Source organism: Acartia tonsa, chromosome 10, assembly GCF_053477335.1.
Source record: "Acartia tonsa isolate MP-2025a chromosome 10, ASM5347733v1, whole genome shotgun sequence".
NCBI lineage: Eukaryota > Metazoa > Arthropoda > Copepoda > Calanoida > Acartiidae > Acartia > Acartia tonsa.
The window spans coordinates 36,059,483-36,079,858 of NC_137269.1; the positions used below are offsets into that span (position 1 = coordinate 36,059,483).

At 31.1% G+C, this 20,376-nt stretch overlaps 2 protein-coding genes across 15 annotated transcripts in view; one reads left to right on the top strand and one right to left on the bottom strand.

Moving 5' to 3' along the window:
• The window catches only part of LOC145329995 (uncharacterized), a 334,647-nt gene that overhangs the window by 220,962 nt on the left and 93,309 nt on the right, over positions 1-20,376 (top strand). The window lies entirely within an intron of this gene.
• Positions 8,370-19,629, bottom strand: LOC145329990 (protein Skeletor, isoforms B/C-like). Its single transcript, XM_080174494.1, has 8 exons — positions 19,498-19,629; positions 13,574-13,656; positions 13,017-13,095; positions 12,344-12,413; positions 11,943-12,016; positions 9,795-9,839; positions 9,396-9,467; positions 8,370-8,753 (listed from the first exon to the last, which is right to left on the bottom strand). The coding sequence occupies exons 2-8, from the start codon at positions 13,587-13,589 to the stop codon at positions 8,705-8,707; spliced, it is 405 nt and encodes a 134-aa protein (XP_080030620.1). The 5' UTR covers positions 13,590-13,656; positions 19,498-19,629; the 3' UTR covers positions 8,370-8,704.

Below are 20,376 nucleotides of genomic sequence, written 5' to 3' on the forward strand. Positions count from 1 at the left end.
GATACATTTTTAATGTAGATAATATATTTTTGAAAAGAATACTTAAATGTAGGGAGAAATTATTATTCCTTTGAAACAATGGTTCTGCAATTACTGTGCTATGGGTAAGTTTGTTTTTAAAGTTGGTGTTATCCTGCAAAGTGCCTTGTCAAGCACTGATACTTTTTATACACTTCTGAGATTTCTCAAAAAATTTACTTTACGAATGAGCATCTCCTTTTTAATAGCGAAGCTACTCTCTAATTCGAAATGTCCGTCCGTCCGTCTGTCCGTCAGTCACTTAGAGGGAGAAATGTAATTTTCTCGGCTTCTATAAAAGATAGAAAAATGTTTATCCATAATTTTTGAGCTTCGCTTCTTATGGATGTTGTCATCCTTGTTTATTTACTATTTTACTAAGTTTTTCCTTTCAAGTAGGCTTCTCATATAAATATCTGGATGGTTTCAGACCATTTTATTTTGAAATAAAAATGTCTTGCAATGGTTTTGACTTTTTCCCTCCATTAGATGTTAAGAGTGCAGCCTCTCTAGAAATTCTTTACAATGCAAAGCTTCGAAATTTAACAAGGTTTCCCTAAATTGTATCAAAACTTTTATTTCAGGTCCCCAGGACGACCCAAATGACTGCGGGACTCCAATTCTTTGTGGCTTCTATGGTCTGCTTCTATTTATTATCTTCATGGTTATTTACACAACTATTAAGGGTTCCACAGAGTGAACCAAAATGATTCATAAAATGCTTAAAAAGTGCACAAAACACTTAGTGAACCGGGGACGCAGTAGTGTAAAAAATGTACGCAAAAGTGTACGATATGTACACAAAATAAACAATAGTGTACGGGCATTTGTTATGCTTATTGTAAACTTTAGTGATTATGAAATAAATAATAATAACGTAAACATATTTTAAAGAAATGCCTTGGCGATATTTTTAAGCACTTTTAAATACAGTATGACCCTAAAATATTTAATTGCTTAATGCGACTAAACATTAAAAAATAGGGGTTTTTTTATTGCTTAAATCTTATACATGCTAAGAAGTTAAAAAAATATTTTATTAGCAAAATATCTTTAGTAGTTTAAATTTCATTATTCTTTGATTTTATTAAGAGATTTTTATTAAATACAAATTTTAAAAAAAAATGTTATGCATTCATTTAGGCATTTTAGGGTCATCCTGTGATTTTTTTCTTTATACTCATGTACATTAGCAATTTTTAACTAATATGAATTATTATTGATATAAAAACCGCTCAATTTATGTAATAATATTAATGCATAAGATGGCTTTTATTGGCCGTTTTATAAAAAACTTTTTTTGAATTTTGTAACCAATCCACTCCCTTTAAAATACAACCTTAGTTACAAATTTTTTCTTTTTCAAATTTGAAGAGGATGGTTACCTCTAAAGCAAGTCTGAATTGAAGCAAAAAGAGACTTCAAGCAGTTTATACTTCAAGTCAGAAAATTAGAAACCAATTTAGGTTTGGCAGTTAATGAGATCTTTAGATTCAAACAAACAAATATTCAGAGTTAGAAAATTTCCCATTAAGGTCCTACCCAGTATTTTAAATTTTTAGTACTACCTACATATAGGACCTCCTTTAATTGGTAATTATCTCTTGAAGACTTGAACCACAGTGTGTTCGAAGGTGCTTTGACTTTTGTGTTAGAACCTAAATTGGGACATAGTGCATTTCATTACTATAGGTTAGGTAACTTCATTTTACTTTTCAATAAAATCTAAAATGCAGCCGTTATTGAGAAAATTAGATTTGAAAATTTCAAGTTCAATTTTCATACTCTAGGAGTTACCGCATAATCATGACAAGAAAAGCAAAGATTATTTATTTAAAATTTTGATTAAGTTTGCTTTAATAAAGTTCTTCATAAAACAACTCCTGAAGTGAGTTGATTCATGGCTATTTTTCTAGTTGCTTTGTTAAGGTCACGGAAATTCAGCCTTAAATAAATCATATATAGGGAGGTTTTATGTATTTTAAATAATTAATCTTTGCTTTTCTAACCTAGGGGAATAAAATGCCTAATCTAGGTTCTAACACAAAAGTCAAAGCACCTTCGAACACACTGTGGAACATAAGTAAATGCTTCAAGATTTTTAGAGAGATCAAAATCATGGTCATACCAATGTGGCATATGTTTGTATGTCTATTCAGTTCATTTTCCTACAATACCTCATACAGAAAAAAAACAATTTTAAATAGAATATGTTAATTTAAGAAAAATATGTTTATGAACAAAAATAACCAAGAATTATTTCAACTATTCTAATGGGATTTATTTTCTTTTTACGTTGTACAAAAGTCATTTGATACGTACATTTTATCGTACAAACGTATGCCACAATGAATACGGTCCAAATTAGTTTCACTGTCCCAACTGATAAAAAAAAGATAGGGTTAATCATGTAATGTAGTATAGATTTATCGTATGGTTTCACAGACAGTTGGCCGCGGATAGGAAGATTAAACATTATTGGATCAAATACTTTTTACTGGACTAATCTCCAATGGTTTATATTTCCAGTGCCGTGGACAATTTTAATAAAATTATACTAGATACATGTTTTTCTTCGCGGCAAAGTAAAACTTAATCGAAGTCGTGATAGAAAATAAGTTCAATTAGAATTTTTACCAACATGGGATTCCTAATTTTTTTTTCATCTCTGCTTAAAAACCCTACTTGGAAGGAGGGGGTGTACCTAACCCCTTACAAATGTTTTTTAAGATCTGTACTGCTCGGCAAATAGAATAAAAATAAGATTTAATTATTTACAGGAAAGGTTTATTGTCTATTATGGCAAATTTAGTCTTATCATTTCGAAACCTAGGAGAAATTTCAAGAATCAAAGTTTCTCTGGTATAATTTTTAAAAGATTTTTTCTGAAAAAGGTCGTTTATCGTATTTATCCTTTTTTGATAGAATTTCTAAAGTATTGGTTTTAGAAAACATTTAACAGAATTCTAAATATTTTTTCTCGTATTCATTCGAATCCGGTGGATAGGAACCGGTTCTCATCCATACGAAAAAACTATGTCTAGCATCGTATTATATACAGTTTTCTACGAATATAGAAATGTACAATCATATGATTAAAACTAGTTTTTTTAGCCCCGTGGTGCCGAAAAGCCGTTTATAATACGATACGAGAAATAACTATTATCATATTTCACAATCTGGCTAAAATTCTCTTGGAGGTAAGGAGGTTTGTTTGTTGTGATGAATCAAATATAAAGATCCAATCCACCTGTTACCTATATAATAATATTTTAGTTCTGTCTTTGTCCCACTGTACGATACTAAACTTTTTAAACCCAAATTGACAAAACCTAACAGGATAGCCGCAATCCCGAATTCTATTTTGTCCCCTATTATATATAAAATGCTGTAAAACTAAGACAAACTTATGATGTGATGCTATAATAATACTATTTTATCTTATTTAATACTTTTTTAGTCGCGTCCTTCTAATTTTTTTTTTGTACATATTTTTCCCCATTAAGATCTCCATTAAACTTTTTGCAAAAAATAGACATTATATAAATAGCAAAATATAATTATATAAAACAGTAAGATATTGGTTTTCTTTACTTTTTAGAACAAGATTTTTAGGAAAGAAAATGATTTTTAGAACAGCTTTTAATGATGTTGTCATCCTTGTTTAATTTGAACAGGACGTGATTTTTCCTTCAGATATTGTACTGTTATGATATGATTTAAATGATTATTATTAAATTCTATTGATATAAGATTGCTTGCTTTGAAATAAATAAAAATATGATGATTTACTTTATCCTTATTTAAAATTAGTAGGATGTTCATCTGTCTATGTTTGTTTATCTTGTAGATTAAATCGTGTACTGATATTGTTCTCCTTTGCAGTAAAGCTTCTAATATGTCCAAAGTAGGTTTATTACTATTTTATACCAACCCCCTTTCCCTCAAGTGCCCCTAGGGGTTTCACCCAGGTATAAGGTATAACCAACAAGCGAAATAAATATAAAATATTATTTGGGGGGCAAATGGAGAGGTCGTCAATTTAATGATGTGTTGCCCCCCAACGACAGCTAAAAAACACGTATAGGTTTCGTGATTTTTCCCCGAATTAATTTCATTGTTGGTATAAGCTGGGTTTCACAGCTAGTTTTCCAATAAAGAAAAGTAGAATGTCAGTGTGAGCATCTGTATGCACTGAAAGATCTTGTTGACCACTGGACCGAGATGTTTTTATTTTACAGTAAGCCATCATAAAAATGGAAAATGGTACTGATACCTTAACCATCTGAAGAAAAATTGGACAAAGCCCGAATTGTATTAAAATTGTGTCAAAAGTGATACATGTGACGTAATAAAAATGAGGGATTATCCATTTCTTTTTTACGGATTTTCTTTCTCCCTCATTTTATTATCTCACATGGATCATTTTTGACACAATTTGGGCTTTATCAAAAATTGCCCATATAATAATATTTTTATTTTAACCCACAATACAATTTCTGCTATATTTGTATGCCCTCACTAATCTTCTTTTCAAAAGATGCCTATAAGCTATATTTCAGAAAATATACAACAACACTAAATTCCAATTATATATTGGAGGTTACTTTTGCGCTTCTTATGTAATCAATTATCCTTGTTCGTAAAACAATTCAATTTATGTTTCAATGGAATTATTTTAATTTTTACTTGGAATGCTTTTACAGCTTCATTAAGTTTTAAATAAGTAATGGATTTAAGTCTGGCAAAAAACAAGGGTGATAGCATTCATAAAAGAGCGGGCAGACTAAAGAATGTGAAGAAATATTGAGTAATACAACAATATTTTTCTCAATAGGTGATAAAGGAAGAGCAATATCATTTTTGACTTAAACAAACATTTAATGAAGCCAAGTTACTAAAATTAAGGCTAGGTAGCTGGACTAAAACCTGTAGTACAAAACAATATGAATTTTAGGTGTTTAAGTATTACAGGTATTATTCTACAGGTTCTGATTCTCCAGGTCTCCAGCAAGCGTTGGCTGATGCTTGGACCACAATTTTTGTCTTAGAGACAGCAGCAATGGACCTCCGTCACCTAAATTCACGATTTATTATAAAATTTTCAGAAAATAAATATTTTCTGAAAATTAGAAAATCACATTTTAAAAGTAAAAAAAGAATATAACTTAAAGATTGTTAACTAAATGGGTAAAGGAAGCAAAATATGACTTTGACTGACTCATAGTCGGAAATTCTTCATCTAACAGGGGGAGGGTAGGTCAGAAAAGAGGCCCGACTTTAAAGGATTAGATACAAGATGGTTGATTTAATATTGCTACCAAAATATTGTTAATCCCTCTAGGAGCTGAGAAAACAGGGGGGGAGGGGGTCATGAAGAGGGCCCGACTTTTAAAGATCAAATACAACATGCTTGATATAATAGTATTACCAAAAGTCACGCAACCTTATCCCACCGTCCAATTAAAATATGTTTTTTTTTCAAGAACTCTGATTCTTTAAAGAGCTAAGATAACAGGGGGGGGGGGGGGTGGGGTGTTAAATAAAGGCCAGAGAAGGGCCCGACTGCCATGGGTTAAATACAATTAATCTAAGTGTTACCAAAAGTCACATAACCTTTCATGAATCATCACCACCCATATATAGGGATATATTTCTCAAAATTCCTTATTTGGGTATCATGGGAAATGTAGACAAGAATGCAAACTCGAATCAGCATCAAACAAAAGACTTTAAAAATGGTACAAATCTGTTATGATTAACACAAAAATTTAGGGGTTATATTTTCTTGACTGTTTAACAATTCTTATTTTCAAAGAACACTAACAGAAATGGATTTATTATTACCTGGATCTTAAACCAAATCATCATGTTCTCTAATAAAGTAAAACTTGTAGCGAGCTAAAATAACTATCCCCCCTTAAACTCCCTTTACCCTATCTCTTACCTTCCTACTGCATAAACGAACTGACCAATAAATGGTGTCCTCTTTAGTAGCAAAATAAATTCACGATAATTTTTCCCTTGTCATAATACCAATGTATATTGTATATCCATTTTGACAGATGTCAGGACAAATAAGAGGAATAGTCCCTTTCGTAACATCGCCCCATAAGAGGCGAATCGTCGTATTTTTAAAATGGCTTTTTATAGGTTATTTTAGGTTAGGTTATATTAGGTTAGGTGATTGCCCCACAGGATTAGGTAATTGGCCCCGCAGAATTGGAGCCCCCCCCCCCCCGCAGGGGCTAGAAATAGGAGAAAAGCTACTGTGAAAAATACGAAGAATCGCCCCATGAGGTGCGATGTTACGAAAGGGACTATACCCCAAATAAGAATCTTCCTTAATAATTCTTTAGATATAAGAATACCGTTTTAATTCTACTTTAAAAGTCATCAGCATAAAATATCTGTAATAATCGTGCATGTAGGGTACACCAGGGAGGGAGAGGATATTGGGCTGTTTATTACACTAGTTCCCAAAGATGTATAATAACGTTTTTTTATTCAACTTTTGCGACATTTGGGTAATTTTGATTGATTGGTTTATAAAGTTAAGTGTCCAAACGTTTCAAACACTAATTGTGATCTACAGAAGGGGTAATTTTGTGTACATTGGCTATCATCTTATCCCTTTAGATCCCTGAGAGTAGACTGTAATACAATAAAACATCCCACACACACACACACCCATACTCACACACACATACACACCCATACTCACACTGAAAACCTAAAAATATTGCATATTAGAGAGTCTCAATCTTTACCCTTTCATGATCGCTAAATAAATTTTTTTAGCAGCGCGTTCAGCTACTTTACAATAAAGTCCGTAGGGCCGTTTGACCAACTGTTACTTGGAAGTATAACTCTACTAGAATATGGCCAAATGTACCTCTCTGTTCATAGTGAAAGGTAATTTATCTTACGAGGTTTCATATTTGATTTTCTTATTGTACTAATCTCCTTTTTTTTAAAGAACAGATTTTGTCAACTTCTAATGCAGCATTTTTCATAAAAAAATAAATACAAAAAAGTGCTTGTAACAAGAAATTTAACTAAATATCCAATACTTTAATACTCTGGGCTTTAGTTTAATAAGGCCAAAAAATGAGCCACCCTAACGCACGCTTACAAGGTTAAAGATCCAAATCTGCTTTTAAGATGAATGCATTAAAAGCTAACGTCAAAAAAGTGCATAGAACGCAGGGAGAAAAGGGATATTGTACTGTAAAAAAATGGTACCCAATTTTGACAAGGCCAAAATTTTGTTAGAATTGTGTCAAAAATGATCCATGCAATGTATTTAAAATGAGGGATTATCCATCTCTTTTTTAGGGGTTTTCATTTCAATTTTTCCTCTTATCTCCCTCATTTTATTACGTCACATAAATCATTTTTGACACAATTTGGGCTTTGTCCCATTTTTTTAATAAACACGTTTCATTGCTATTGCTAAATCTTGATTGATTGTTACATAAAAGTAGTGTCTAAACTTTTCCACCAATGATTTAAAGGGTAATTTTATCATCATAATATGTAGTACATATCAATTTATTGACCATCGTGCTATCCCTTAAAATTCGTGGTGCAACGTTACTTACAGCAAGTATTACAGAATCCATTTAAGGAAAATTGCAAATTATGTTTTTTTTATTATACAACACCATATACGGTCCAAACACAGAAAGATAAAAATATACAGAAATCATGAATCAAATATTAGTGATATATTATCTTTAAGTAACAGAATGTTTATATGTCTGACGACATGTACCGTAAGATCTAACTAACTAATGGACCGATATGGATCTCCCCAATATTGTAGCTTATTGTGGTATTGGAAAGTTTTTACCCCATTTTGCCTTAGATGCCTTTAGAGGCGAAGCCGCTACCTTTAGTATAATATATATTCATATTATATACTAAAAACTAACCCGAATGGAGTTTGTCTAGATACACGCCGGACAATCAAAACTCAAAAGATTGTCTGCTTGTTTTTTCTATGGATTCGATAAATCTAGGAAAAATGCTCAATCGTTCGCGGAAAGGACTTTAGTACTAACTAGGAGTGTAAAAAAATTACCATCATTCTTTAAGTTGACTGACAGGGGTAATTTTGTTTATCATAAGTTAGGTTATACATCAATTTGTCGTCTTGAGTTCCTAAATAACAAACACTATTGAGAATTTATGAAGTAAAACTGATCATGGCTGGCCCCCATAGATATTAGACTTTAATGATAAATTTATTAGCAATTTGTAAAAATAATATCACGCAACCTTTTCATTATGGCCCTGGTATGAATAAATAGTAAATCTTGCATATTAAAAAGAAAAAAAAACAAATATTTATTTAAAATTTTATTATTTAAAGATATTGCTACAAAATAAATAATAAATTATCTAGTGTAATATTATAATAATTATTCTATATTATCTTTTTGGTATCAACGGGAAAAAAATGGCTGGAGTTTATTTGTTGTATAATTATTTATATGTTATTTTATTACAACTCTATTTATCAATTAAGAAAACAAAGTGAAAGTATTTAGAGTTTAGTAGTTGTACAGCAATGTCATGATGGTTTCCATTTTTACGCGAATCTACGCATATTTACGCAAATCTTGCGTATAAAAGCGTAAAAACACATTGGAAACTGAATAATGTCATAACAGAAGCAACTTTACACAAACTTTGGGAGGTTGATGTGGCCAAAGGAGATTCCAAATGCCCTAAATGAAAATTATATTTTCGTAATTTTTTATTGTTCAGAGATGGGTTTTTAAAAGATGCCGCGTTTTTTCTCGACATTTTTTACGCTATGAATAACAAGCGCGGCATTCGCAAAATCTAAACAGAGTATACAACTTAAAAATTCAAAATTTTAAAATTATTATTTTAGCCATTTGTATAATGTCTAATATAGCTCTAATAAGATATATTAATTAATATGCAGCAAAAATGGATTTAAAAAGGCTGTACCAACAAAAGCGAAATAATTAAATAAATAGTTGTATACTCTGTTTAGATTTCGCGAATGCCGCGCTTGTTATTAATAGCGTAAAAAATGTCGAAAAAAAAACGCGGCATCTTTTAAAAACCCATCTCAGTTATTGTATTTATATGTAAGTATTAGGATCTGTCTGTCTGTTTGTTTGTCTCACTAACGCCTTTACAGAGAAGCATCTTGAAGAAGGCGTCTTATATCTATCAATTCATCCTGCTTTTATAAATGGTCCTTACAAGAATTTCACCCCAACAATAAAATAAAATTTAAGTCGATTGGTCGACTTATCCTACTCCCCTTCCCCTTTAAGGTGCTTTTAGATGACTCTAGGAGCATAGCCGCTAACTAATAATGTTTTATGTTGTACCTGCACCAGACGCTCAGCTGTCTGATATCAAAGACAGTCATGCCATCAGGAAGCATCAGCACCACGTCTTCCCTGAAAAGTAAACAATTTGAAATATCATTTACAAAGAACCATTAAAGTCAAGACAAGTACGACATATACATTGATTTTATTAATAGTAACAAAAAGTAAAAAAATAAAGAAGATCATTTTTATTAGTAGAAATTTTTTTTTGAGAAACCTTCCAACGACCTGTAATAAGGCTTTACTTTAAAGAAGAACCATATCAGTACAGCGGTTACACACAGATCAATAGACAATGGGCATCGTGTTACTTTTATATAAGAATGATGGACAGAGAACCGAATATAAACCAGCATTACGGAAGAAAGGACAGACGGACAGACATATTTTTTTTACCTGGGAATAAATCTCTCCAATTTGGTTCGTGGCTCCAAGTTGGTTCTGAAAATTTAAAAATATAATTTTTACTGGCGGTTGCGCCTCTAGAAAGAGGTCATAAAGATAGCTTAAACCATCTCAAGAACTAAGTGAAGCATCTGAAGGCAAACTCCTAATCGGTTTATTGGTTAGAAAATTTTAACGTACTACTTAATACAATTAAATAACAGTATTCTGTTTTGATAAATTCTATTCTATTTTTTTAAAATCACGGTAACGATCAGTGAAGAAAATAAATATTTTGGGATAGAAAGAAAAAACTTTCAGAAACATATCTCATAAACCAGTCAATTAATGACATTATTCTATTCTTAATACCAGCCAGATTTTTTTAAAAGTTATAATAATTTTAAAAAATCAACCTTATCTCTTAAATAACAGCCGATAAAACTAAGCTTCCTATCGTAACCAAACAAACAGACGGACAAAGTAGTCCATATGGTAGCTTAACTACACAAATATGAAATGCCAGTGAAATATTTTCAAAGCACATTTCTTTGTTATATTTCAATGATAGTAAGAAAAATGAGCAATAAATATGAAATCATTGCACTAAGCTTTGAAAGAAGCTGTTTTTTTTTTTGTTTGTCATCCCTTTATATATTATTTTTTAGTAAGGAAGCTACTCTATACCACACTTTTGCCTCTTATTATACTCTTTTGGGGTGGAGCCCCAAGAAGCAAGGTGTAAAGCCAAAAGCTAATTAGGAATTGTATTTTTATGTATGTTTTTTTGTGTCTCTTGTATATTACGTTTGCTGATTTTTGTTTCTTTTTGGGGCGAGATCCCTAGGGCTGAAGCCGCTAGATAATTATACACGAAATTCAAATACAACTTTGGTGTCCCTCTATTATCTAACTTTATTAAAAATCCACCAACATCTTCCAATAGCAAGCTAACAGCAATATCACTTCACTTTAAAGGTCAAGATGGCCCAACAACAATGAAACATGAAGCAGGTTCTTGCAATACACTAATACACTAGTATAACAATAAAATGTATGCCTCAAGTAGCTAGTTAATGTTCTGTTATATTATCAAAATTAGGAGAAAGGGAAATCTTGTTTGATTGTTGTGATTATTGTTTTTGAAATGTAACACATTTCAAACCAAAAAATACCACTTTTTTTACTCTGTAACTAACTTTGTCTGTCCGTCCAACAGATGGGACATGATTAACTATCTGCTTTTCAATAAAAACCAACAAATTTTAATTCTTGAATTTTTCTGTTTAAAAAGCATCTACTCACTCGTTCTTTCTGTCCGTCCATTACTCTATACTATGGATATTGTATATTATGAGTGATTTTTATAACTGCTACTAAAGATGTAAAAAATAAAGATGTAGTTTTGTTAAGATGTCCATTATTCATATCATTATTCACATTTAGGATTTTTTTTTCTCATCAAACTCCCTTTCAAAAATAGTTTGACTTTAAAGCTTCTCTAAATCGATCGGTTCATGCATTTAGGATATCTTAACTGACATAGAAACGTACAAAGACTCATCCTGTTCCTATAATATATTTAGGATTTTCTTCTGCATTCAGTTTTAGATTAAATTAGTTCTAATAGCACAAATATGAAACTTCCATATTAGGCATAACTTCTCAATAGAATAGACTGTTCCTGCGATTTTAACTACCAAAGATAGTCAAAAACAACACAGTGATCCATAAAAATTGTTGTTCAAACACTTTGCAAAGAAAATTTAAAAATCTTCCTTTGTTATGATTTTACAGAAAACATGTTTTTACAATACAAAATATATTTTTTACCAAAAATTTCAATCTAACGTAATTCAAATGTTGCACTAATAACAGCAAATATATGCTAATATTTCAAAATTTACTACTTTTATAAATCGATACACCTTGTAAAGTGAAAATTTTATGTCATCTTCATTAATCAAAAAAGTTTCAAAATCTACTGTTTAAAAAAAACTCCAAGAAAATAAAAAAAAGCTAAGAAGAAATGGTGAAGAGAGAGAAAAAAAAATAAAAAAACAATGGGAAGAAAACAACTTTATTGTGCTGCAATATAGATAGATAGATAGAAAGATACATAACTAGATAAATATATAGAAAGATAGATAGAAATATAACCTGGTGATGTATGGAATGATTTCCCCATCAGCCCAGAAGAAAACATCAGGAGCCTGACCATCATGAGAAAAATCCTAGACAAAATTAATTCAGAGCTAGGTCTATGGCAATTATATTGATCAACACTCCCCCAAAATATTGTTATCTAGATATCAAACATACATATAAAGATATTTAGGTATCAAATTATCAATTACTTGAAATACTAGAAATTCTAAACACGTAGCTAGATTAAACAGAAGATATCTAGAGACCCAACCAGTATCAAAATTGTTGACTAGATGTATACGGAAAAATTTTAAGATAACATTCAATCTAGATTTTATGATTGGATATAATTAGAAAGACTTTTAGATAAACAGGGTATTATTGTAAGATATAAAGACATCTAGATATCCTACCTGGATATAAATAGACTTTTCATCCAGAATGAAGATATCGCCCGCAACAGCGTGGATTGGCTGCTCAAATCTAAACAAAACAAAATTGTCCTACTGATTTAAAACCTTAAGGTTGTTCCTTCTTAAGTTACAACGAATTGTTCATCATTTATTAATCAAGATTTAAAGCCAACGAATTACAAAACTTATATACAACATTTTGGGTACAAGTATGATTTAAAGTCCTTTGTTCTCAACCTCCATGGAATTAGATGTGTCCAGTTAAACAGGATCATACTGACCTACCCAGGTACACAGGATCAAACTAACCTGCCCATATATACAGGATCATACTAATCTACAAAGGTACACAGTATCATACTAACATACCCAGGTATACGGAAATATACTAACCTACCCAGGTATACAGGATCATACTAACCTACAAAGGTACACAGGATTATACTAACCTACCAGGGTATAAAGGAATATACCAACCTACCCAGGTATACAGGATCATACTAACCTACAAAGGTACACAGGATTATACTAACCTACCCAGATACACAGGATCATACTAACCTACCCAGGTATACAGGATCATACTAATCTACCCAGGTATACAAGATCATACTAATCTACCTAGGTACACAGGATCATACTAACCTACCCAGGTATACACGATCTTACTAACCTGCCCAGGTAAACAGGATCATACTGTTCAGCCTGCTGTCCAACTGTCACAGATACCAGGCAGACTGCCAGCGCGCACACTGAAAACAGGAACATTTGTGTGATTTCATTAGTCATCACACACACTTACACACAAACCAGTTAAAAGAATGTAACTTAATTAGCACAGTAATAAAAAGCGAACACAAATTTGGTAAAAATAATTAAATTTTGTGTTTGCAATATTATCAAATCAATATGTAAATTTTTGAGAAAGAAAAAAAATAAAAAGTAACAAAATTTGATTTTAAAATTAGTCTAAAAATGCAAATCTTTGATAGCCCATGGCTAAAAACATTGGCTTTCAAAGTATATCTTTTCTTGTTTCAAGATTTGTTCAATTTTTACTATTTCAAACCAGTTATGATAGTTGATTTTAAACTGCGAATTCTAAATAGTTTGGCTATTTGACATACAACTTTTTTCTTATGCTGAATATGTTTATGGAAAGTACACACCTCTAGGCAAACAGCCACAGGGACAGATATAGAGTAGCTGCGCTACTAAAAAATAACCTACCTAATTTCAGAGCCATTTTTAGATTTGGTTGAGAATTTTTGTTACTGGGGGTAGTTTCTTAAATTTTCTTTAATTTGCAGGATCTGAAAAAAAATATTTCAACTTTATATAAAAGTAACAGGATATCTAAGTGTTTGTCTATTGCGAAGGGTCTCGTTACCCACTGAACTATTATGGTTTTAAAATATCGTGCAATTGATTTCAAAATTGGCATGATAATTCCTTTAATAGTTAAGAATAATTTGAAAGCATGGCAACTTTATAAGAATTACAAGTTAGTCCGTAGGTCTAATTAAAACAACTTAATCTTAAACATTTTTGGCCACAAATTTTTTAATTTTGTAATAGTGATTTCAACGACGATTGAACACTAGCTACATAATGGGCAAATCTTTGAATTCTTGTTTAGCATTTTGATGCTGTACGTATTGGTGCAAAAAATGGGGACAAATTTCAAATTGTTTTGGCGTGTGACGTCATACCCCCATCTCTTTTCTAGGGGGTTTCTTTCCTCCTTCCCTTTTCTTTCCCCTCACTTGTGACGTAAATAAACAGCCCCGTCATATCAATTTAAAAATTGTCCCCATTTTTTTGCACCAATACGTACAGCATCAGCATTTTGTATTCATGTAAGTTTGGAAAAGATCAACATTGATTTTTTATCTTTAGATATTTAATTATTATATACATATTTATATATCAATGTTCGTTTGTCTATCTGACTTGTTGAGGCTCGCTCTTATGGAAGTTGTCATCTCAACATTTGTAAAGAAAGATACAATTTCATATAATAATAATAATGATGGAAAAAAGGTCTATTTGCCTGTCATCATTATACTTGTACTTAGTCATTTATTTTATTTATTGCTAAGGGGGGGGGGGGGTTCATTCTTAATAAATAGATTTAAAAACTCTTATAAAGAAAATAAAAATATGACTTTAAGTAGCGACCTATATAGATTATCTTTTGAAGATATACAATATCTATAATTACAGTTCTATAGTGTTAGAAATTAATTTTTAAAAAGCTATTATTTTTGTCCCTCTTAATAAGTTATAAACATTTACATCCTACCTCCTCTCAGAAAAGATATAGTCAAGGTCATTATTGTTTTTGTAATATCCCATTACATTTTGGCTTTCTAAACTATTTTTTAATCCTGAAAAATTCTGCTCTAAATGATTAGAAGAAGAAATGGAAGTTGAATAATTAAATTGCCATTTCCTTTCGCTTGTTATTAGATCCAATTTAATTTTTAGAGAAGTTCATGAATGTAGATTGTAATGGCTAATTTTAGAAGCGCAGCTACTCTACAATAGTTCTTTTTCAGATAAAATTTAATTGATTTTAATCTCTAAAAAAAACCATATTTATAAAAAGTGATTTATCTTCAAAGATCTTTATTAAAATAAATGTTTTTTGATTGTGTCGCTACTTTGCACATATTTTCTTGTTGATAAATTAACCACATATAGATTTCATTTAAATGAATTTAATGAACAATAAAAGTTTTGATACAAAGCTTATATACAAGTTTGATGTATGTCGGTACTTAACGGCATTTAAAACTTCTTGTTACTAAATTCCCCGAGATATCTATAATACAAAGTAAAACGATGTCTGTCCTTCCGTCCGTCTGTCCGTCCATCCGTCTGTCCCTTAAGATCTAAGTCACCACTGAACCGATTGGATTCTACCCTTCAGGGTATATACCTATTGGTCCTGTGGTCCTGTTCACAAAGGTCCTGTGATGGTTTAGGCTATTCTATTTTTAGATTAAAGTCTTGGGATGATTTTTCTAGCCACTTTGCCCCCTCGAATACAGAGCCCCTAGATTCTATGGTCGTAGCCGCTAATATCATACAATTTACACACTATTTTTGTGAAATATCGCCTGATATTTATAACAGTCTAGTATCTAATAGCTTCGAACAAATGGGAAAACATTTAACGACCAATTAATGCTTTCGATAATGCCATTATGACATTATTTATATTGATTAAAAATAAGCACTATAGTTAAAAAGGGATTTTTTGGTTGTCTAATTTATTGTTATATATCTCTTAAACATAGACTATGCTTTTCAGAAAACTATTCTTAGTCCTTCTATTTTCTTATAACAATTGTAGATAAATTTTGAAAACAATGGCAGTATTGTTATGTAATTTGTGAGTATAGAAGTTAAACACATTATATAAGCATATTACATCCCTTTTAAAGTAAATGAACAAGAAATTTCTTTATATGAAAATAAAATGTTAAGAATATAAAAAGTTAGTGTTGGGGTTAAATCAGACCTGTTTATTGGTAAGAGAGTGTATATATTTTAATAAAAATTGCAGTAATAATAGTACCAAATCTATTTCATATAAATATTACAAATAAGGGTGAAATTAATGTTATATCCCATCCCCTGTAACTTCACCTAGCAAAAGAAAAATCCTAATATATCATAAACTTGTAGTTTCATAGGGCAGTAATTTAAATGATAATTATGTCATTCTAATTCTATATAATTCCATTGTTAAACATTACTCTAACTTGATTGAACCAATAGATACATTATTACTTGAATGTTGCACCAAATTTTCATGTACTCTGATAAAGCAACAATCGAAGCCGGCTAAAATAACTATGTACTCCTCATCAACCCCTTTCATCCCAATCCCCTCTCCTCCTACTGAATGATCGCAATAACTAATAAATGAGGTCAATATTAGCACGCTAAATTGACGAAAAATTTTCCCCTGCAAATATATAATTACGTATATCCATTCTTTAACTTCCATGGAATGAAACGACAGTGGCACTAAAATCAAACTAATACATTAGAATTCAGAAGAAATTTTTTTTTTGTGCACTGTCCTTTCTCTAGATCCCTGAGTTTTAATTAAATATATTCATTTATATGTGAAATTTAAAATTTAAATAAATGTACATTTTGAACTTTGAGATTCATTTGTATATCTTTCTATTTGATGGCGTTTGAAAGAGGGAGAAGGGTGTAATGGACTGCTCTCCCATTTTTTCACCTTCTCTAGATTCAACCCCCTCCCCCCACCCGTCTGATAAATTCCTGTGCACGCTATAAATTTAAATTTTAGTTATTAGTAGCGGAGCTACTTTTTAATAAAGGTCTGCCCATCACTTTGTTATTGCACTAGGACCAGTTAGATCTTTTCTATCTATTGGTGTTATTAACACTAAAGATGACTACAAGTCAATTTTAAATAACTTCTCATACATATTTAAAGGATTAAAACTAAAAGTTTATTTCATTGTCGTCCAAGGGTGGAGGGTTGTCTACCCCTCATTTTACCCACTTCAAATTTTGAAAACATATTAGATTACCTAATACCCACCACAAACTTTTAAAAGCCTCTCACTTTACCAAACTGAAAAAAAGCTTGGATATCCATGATATCCAAACCTTTAACTTTTTTGCTAGTAAATTATAAATCCACCCAAAAATTTTATTTTATTACAAAAAAGAATAACTACTTAAATGTGTTGTATGCAGGGATCGAAAGGGATAAGACAATAACCGATAAATTGAGGTACTTTCCCAATTATGATACCCAAAATTACTGTAGAGTACAATTAGTGGTGGAAACGTTTGGACACTGAACTTGATAAACAAACCAATCAAATTTTATCTAAGTCCTCATAGTTACTATAAAACTTTGGACTCTAGTGTAATAAACAGCCAATTGTCCCCTCTCTCTCCGTTTAGTATGCCAATAGTTATTTTTGAATATGTTCACTTTACTATTATGGATATGGTCATACTTGTTATTATTTATTTCAATTTTGTCTAAAAAGCCAGACACAATAGCTTTGCCATTTAAAGAAACCCTTAAGGTCCAAATATAAAAAGGTTAATTTCTTTTTTGTGTTTTTTTCTCACATAGAATAATAGCGGAAAATAATAGAAAAATACATGCATTTTTCATATTATTATCTCGAAAACGGTCAGACAAATTGTTTTCAATGCACAAGGAAAAATTGATCTTGGTACTAAGCAGGTTTTTGTCTATTTTTGTGGAGCTATTAAGATGGCATTTTGTAACAAAAAACAAAGCTAGAAGATATTTTTTATGAAAACAAAGTGTAGCATTACCGGCCAATTAATTAACTTTGTACGTAAGTCATTACTGTGCATGTATTGCCTGTTTTAGGTCAAAGCAAATCCCTTAAAATTAAATTTGGGTCTGACTTCCCTCTTTACTTTGAGTCCTCAATATTAATAAATCCTGGTATAAACCTGTGCACACCATTGAAAGTTGTGAGAGAAAATTTAGAAGAGAGATTATGAAGTAATGACAGTGTGAAGCGTTTATTTTGAAATATCTTTGTGTGATGAACGTAAAGATTCGTAGAGTAGCGGCGATAAAAAATATTTCGCAACTAATTACTTTCATCCTTGTTAAAAAGACAGACGGCTTAACGCTCAGACCCAAACGATAGAAAAGCTTCGCTTAAAACTTGGATAACGGACCAAAACTTGTTGATTTGAATTCATTCATAATGACTTTTACATGAATTTTACAATTTAAACATTAAATGTCATTTTAGCTTTGATTTGGGATACATCTATTTCTTAAGAAAAATTACCAAAAGTAGCTTAGCAGTAACAAGCTTGCATAAGTATGGTTTCCAATTTAGTAAATTATACTTGTACCAAAAGTATTATAAAAATGTTGATATAAAAAAAAAATGGGTGCTCTTTAAAATCTTAATGGGCCAGTACAAAATAGCAGTGTCAGTTAATTTTAATCAACAGGAGGGGTAATTTTGTTTGAAAAAGTAAAAAAGACTGCTTGTTATTGCTTCGCTACCATTAGTCACAAATGCCCTTTCTTAATTATGATATTATAAATGAAAAAACCCACACATTAAAAAAATATATTACAATTTTATTGGTCATGGGTCGTAAATCCAATTCATTATATTAGCCCTTATGAAATCACAAGGACATTTATGATTATAAGTAGCACAGCAATTAAAGCTAACTATGTTTATTTTTTTAGAAAATCAAATTATTTTATCATTATAGTCAGCAGGGTGCTCAAAGGCAATGGACGATAAGATAATGTACACCACCAATGATAATAATCATTGTGTATTTTAAAAAAATAGACACCAGTAATATAAACCATCCAATCAACGAATTAGTCAATGTGTTTTTATTACTTTGGGTACAGTATAAATTTCAGTCCCCATCCATACTCGATATTGAAAACAAATAAAGATTTAAAAATAAAATAGACAGAAGGGAGTGGACATTAGGGATGTTTAATACACTAGTCCCCAAAGTTTTATATTAGCGTTTTCTTATTCGTTGGCTTCACAGCTTTGGAGACATTAGGTGAATTTTGATTGGTTGGATCATTAAGGTTTCAACAATTAATTTTAATCTACAGAAGGGGTAATTTTATGTATTATCACTGGGGATGTACATCAATTTATCGATCATTATCTTTCCCTTTAGATCCCTGGAAATAGAGAACTAAAATGAAACAAAACTAAAATGGGTGAAACAAACTTAAACCCAATTAAAAAATATATTAAAAGTGTATCCAACAGCATCTCTAGATAATTACAAAGTAACGAATTTAGGGAAGTTTTATAGAACACTCTATGTATGATATAAAATTGAATTTATTTACATCCCCAATGATGATACGCAAAATTACCTCATCTGTAGATTAAAATTAGTGGTTGAAACGTTTGAAAACTCAACGGGATAAACCAACTAATCAAAATTCACTTAAGTCCCCAAAGTTTTTTAGCCAACAAATAATAAAACTTTTTTTTATAAAACATTGGAGACTAGTATAATAAACAACCCATTGTCCCCCCTCTCTCGGCTAAAATTGAAAAAATAGAGAAGCAGTGCTACTCTACAATTATAATTAATACCTGGAGCTGTAGGTAGGTCCCTCCAGAATCCCCGTGTGTAGTAAATACGTCTCAGCTGTTAGCTACACGACAGCCTGTACGCTACTAAAATCTCAGAGCGCCACTACACCCCTTGATCTATCTATCTTAACCATTATGTATCTATCTATCTTACCACCAACCTTCTTGACGCAATGGTGTTCCAATAAAACCAACATTTACTTATAAATTAGCAAAAATCTAGGGTTAGGTTAGAATTTGCCGCGTTACGGCATAAAAATCATAAAGCTACTCGAGTAACATTACTATGAAGGCCACTGTATAATTATATAGGGATAAGACAATGGGAAATAAATGTGTGTGCAATTGTACACCCCATGTCATATAAACAAAATTATCTTTGTTGTAAATCAAATTAATGGTTGACAAGTTTAGACAATTCTAGTTTGAACCAACCAATCAAGATTGAATAAATGTTTCCTGTACTCTTTATTTAGTTCGTCTGTCAATAATTTTAATAAAGGGAAAATCCTGTTTGGGAAATGAGATTACTTGCATTGCATTTAGAGATATCCTGAAAAAAAATTAAATCAAGGAATTACTTGACAAATGAGCATGTTCTTTATAACAGACTCTGTCCCTATGTCCGTCAATAATACTAAATAAAAAAAGGGTTTCAATATTGGAAATCTACAAATGTGCTTATTGTACAGAGCTGGATCTTTAAATCATTTCAATGGTGCGCCAAATGAGAGCACAACATTTTACGAAATGCCGCGCTGTGATTGGCAGAAATTCGGCGCACCCCGATTTGGCGCACCATTAAAATGATTTAAAGATCCAGCTCAGGATTACCTATTTAATCTTAACCACGAATTATTTTGTTATATAAAAAAACGT

Excerpts from the sequence above, each read along its gene's own strand:
- LOC145329990 (XM_080174494.1), bottom strand. Across the intron at positions 12,017-12,343 it reads AAAAGTCTATTTATATCCAG|GATTTTTCTCATGATGGTCA; the intron begins GTAGGATATCTA and ends AATTTTGTCTAG. Across the intron at positions 9,468-9,794 it reads TTGGAGAGATTTATTCCCAG|GGAAGACGTGGTGCTGATGC; the intron begins GTAAAAAAAATA and ends TTTACTTTTCAG.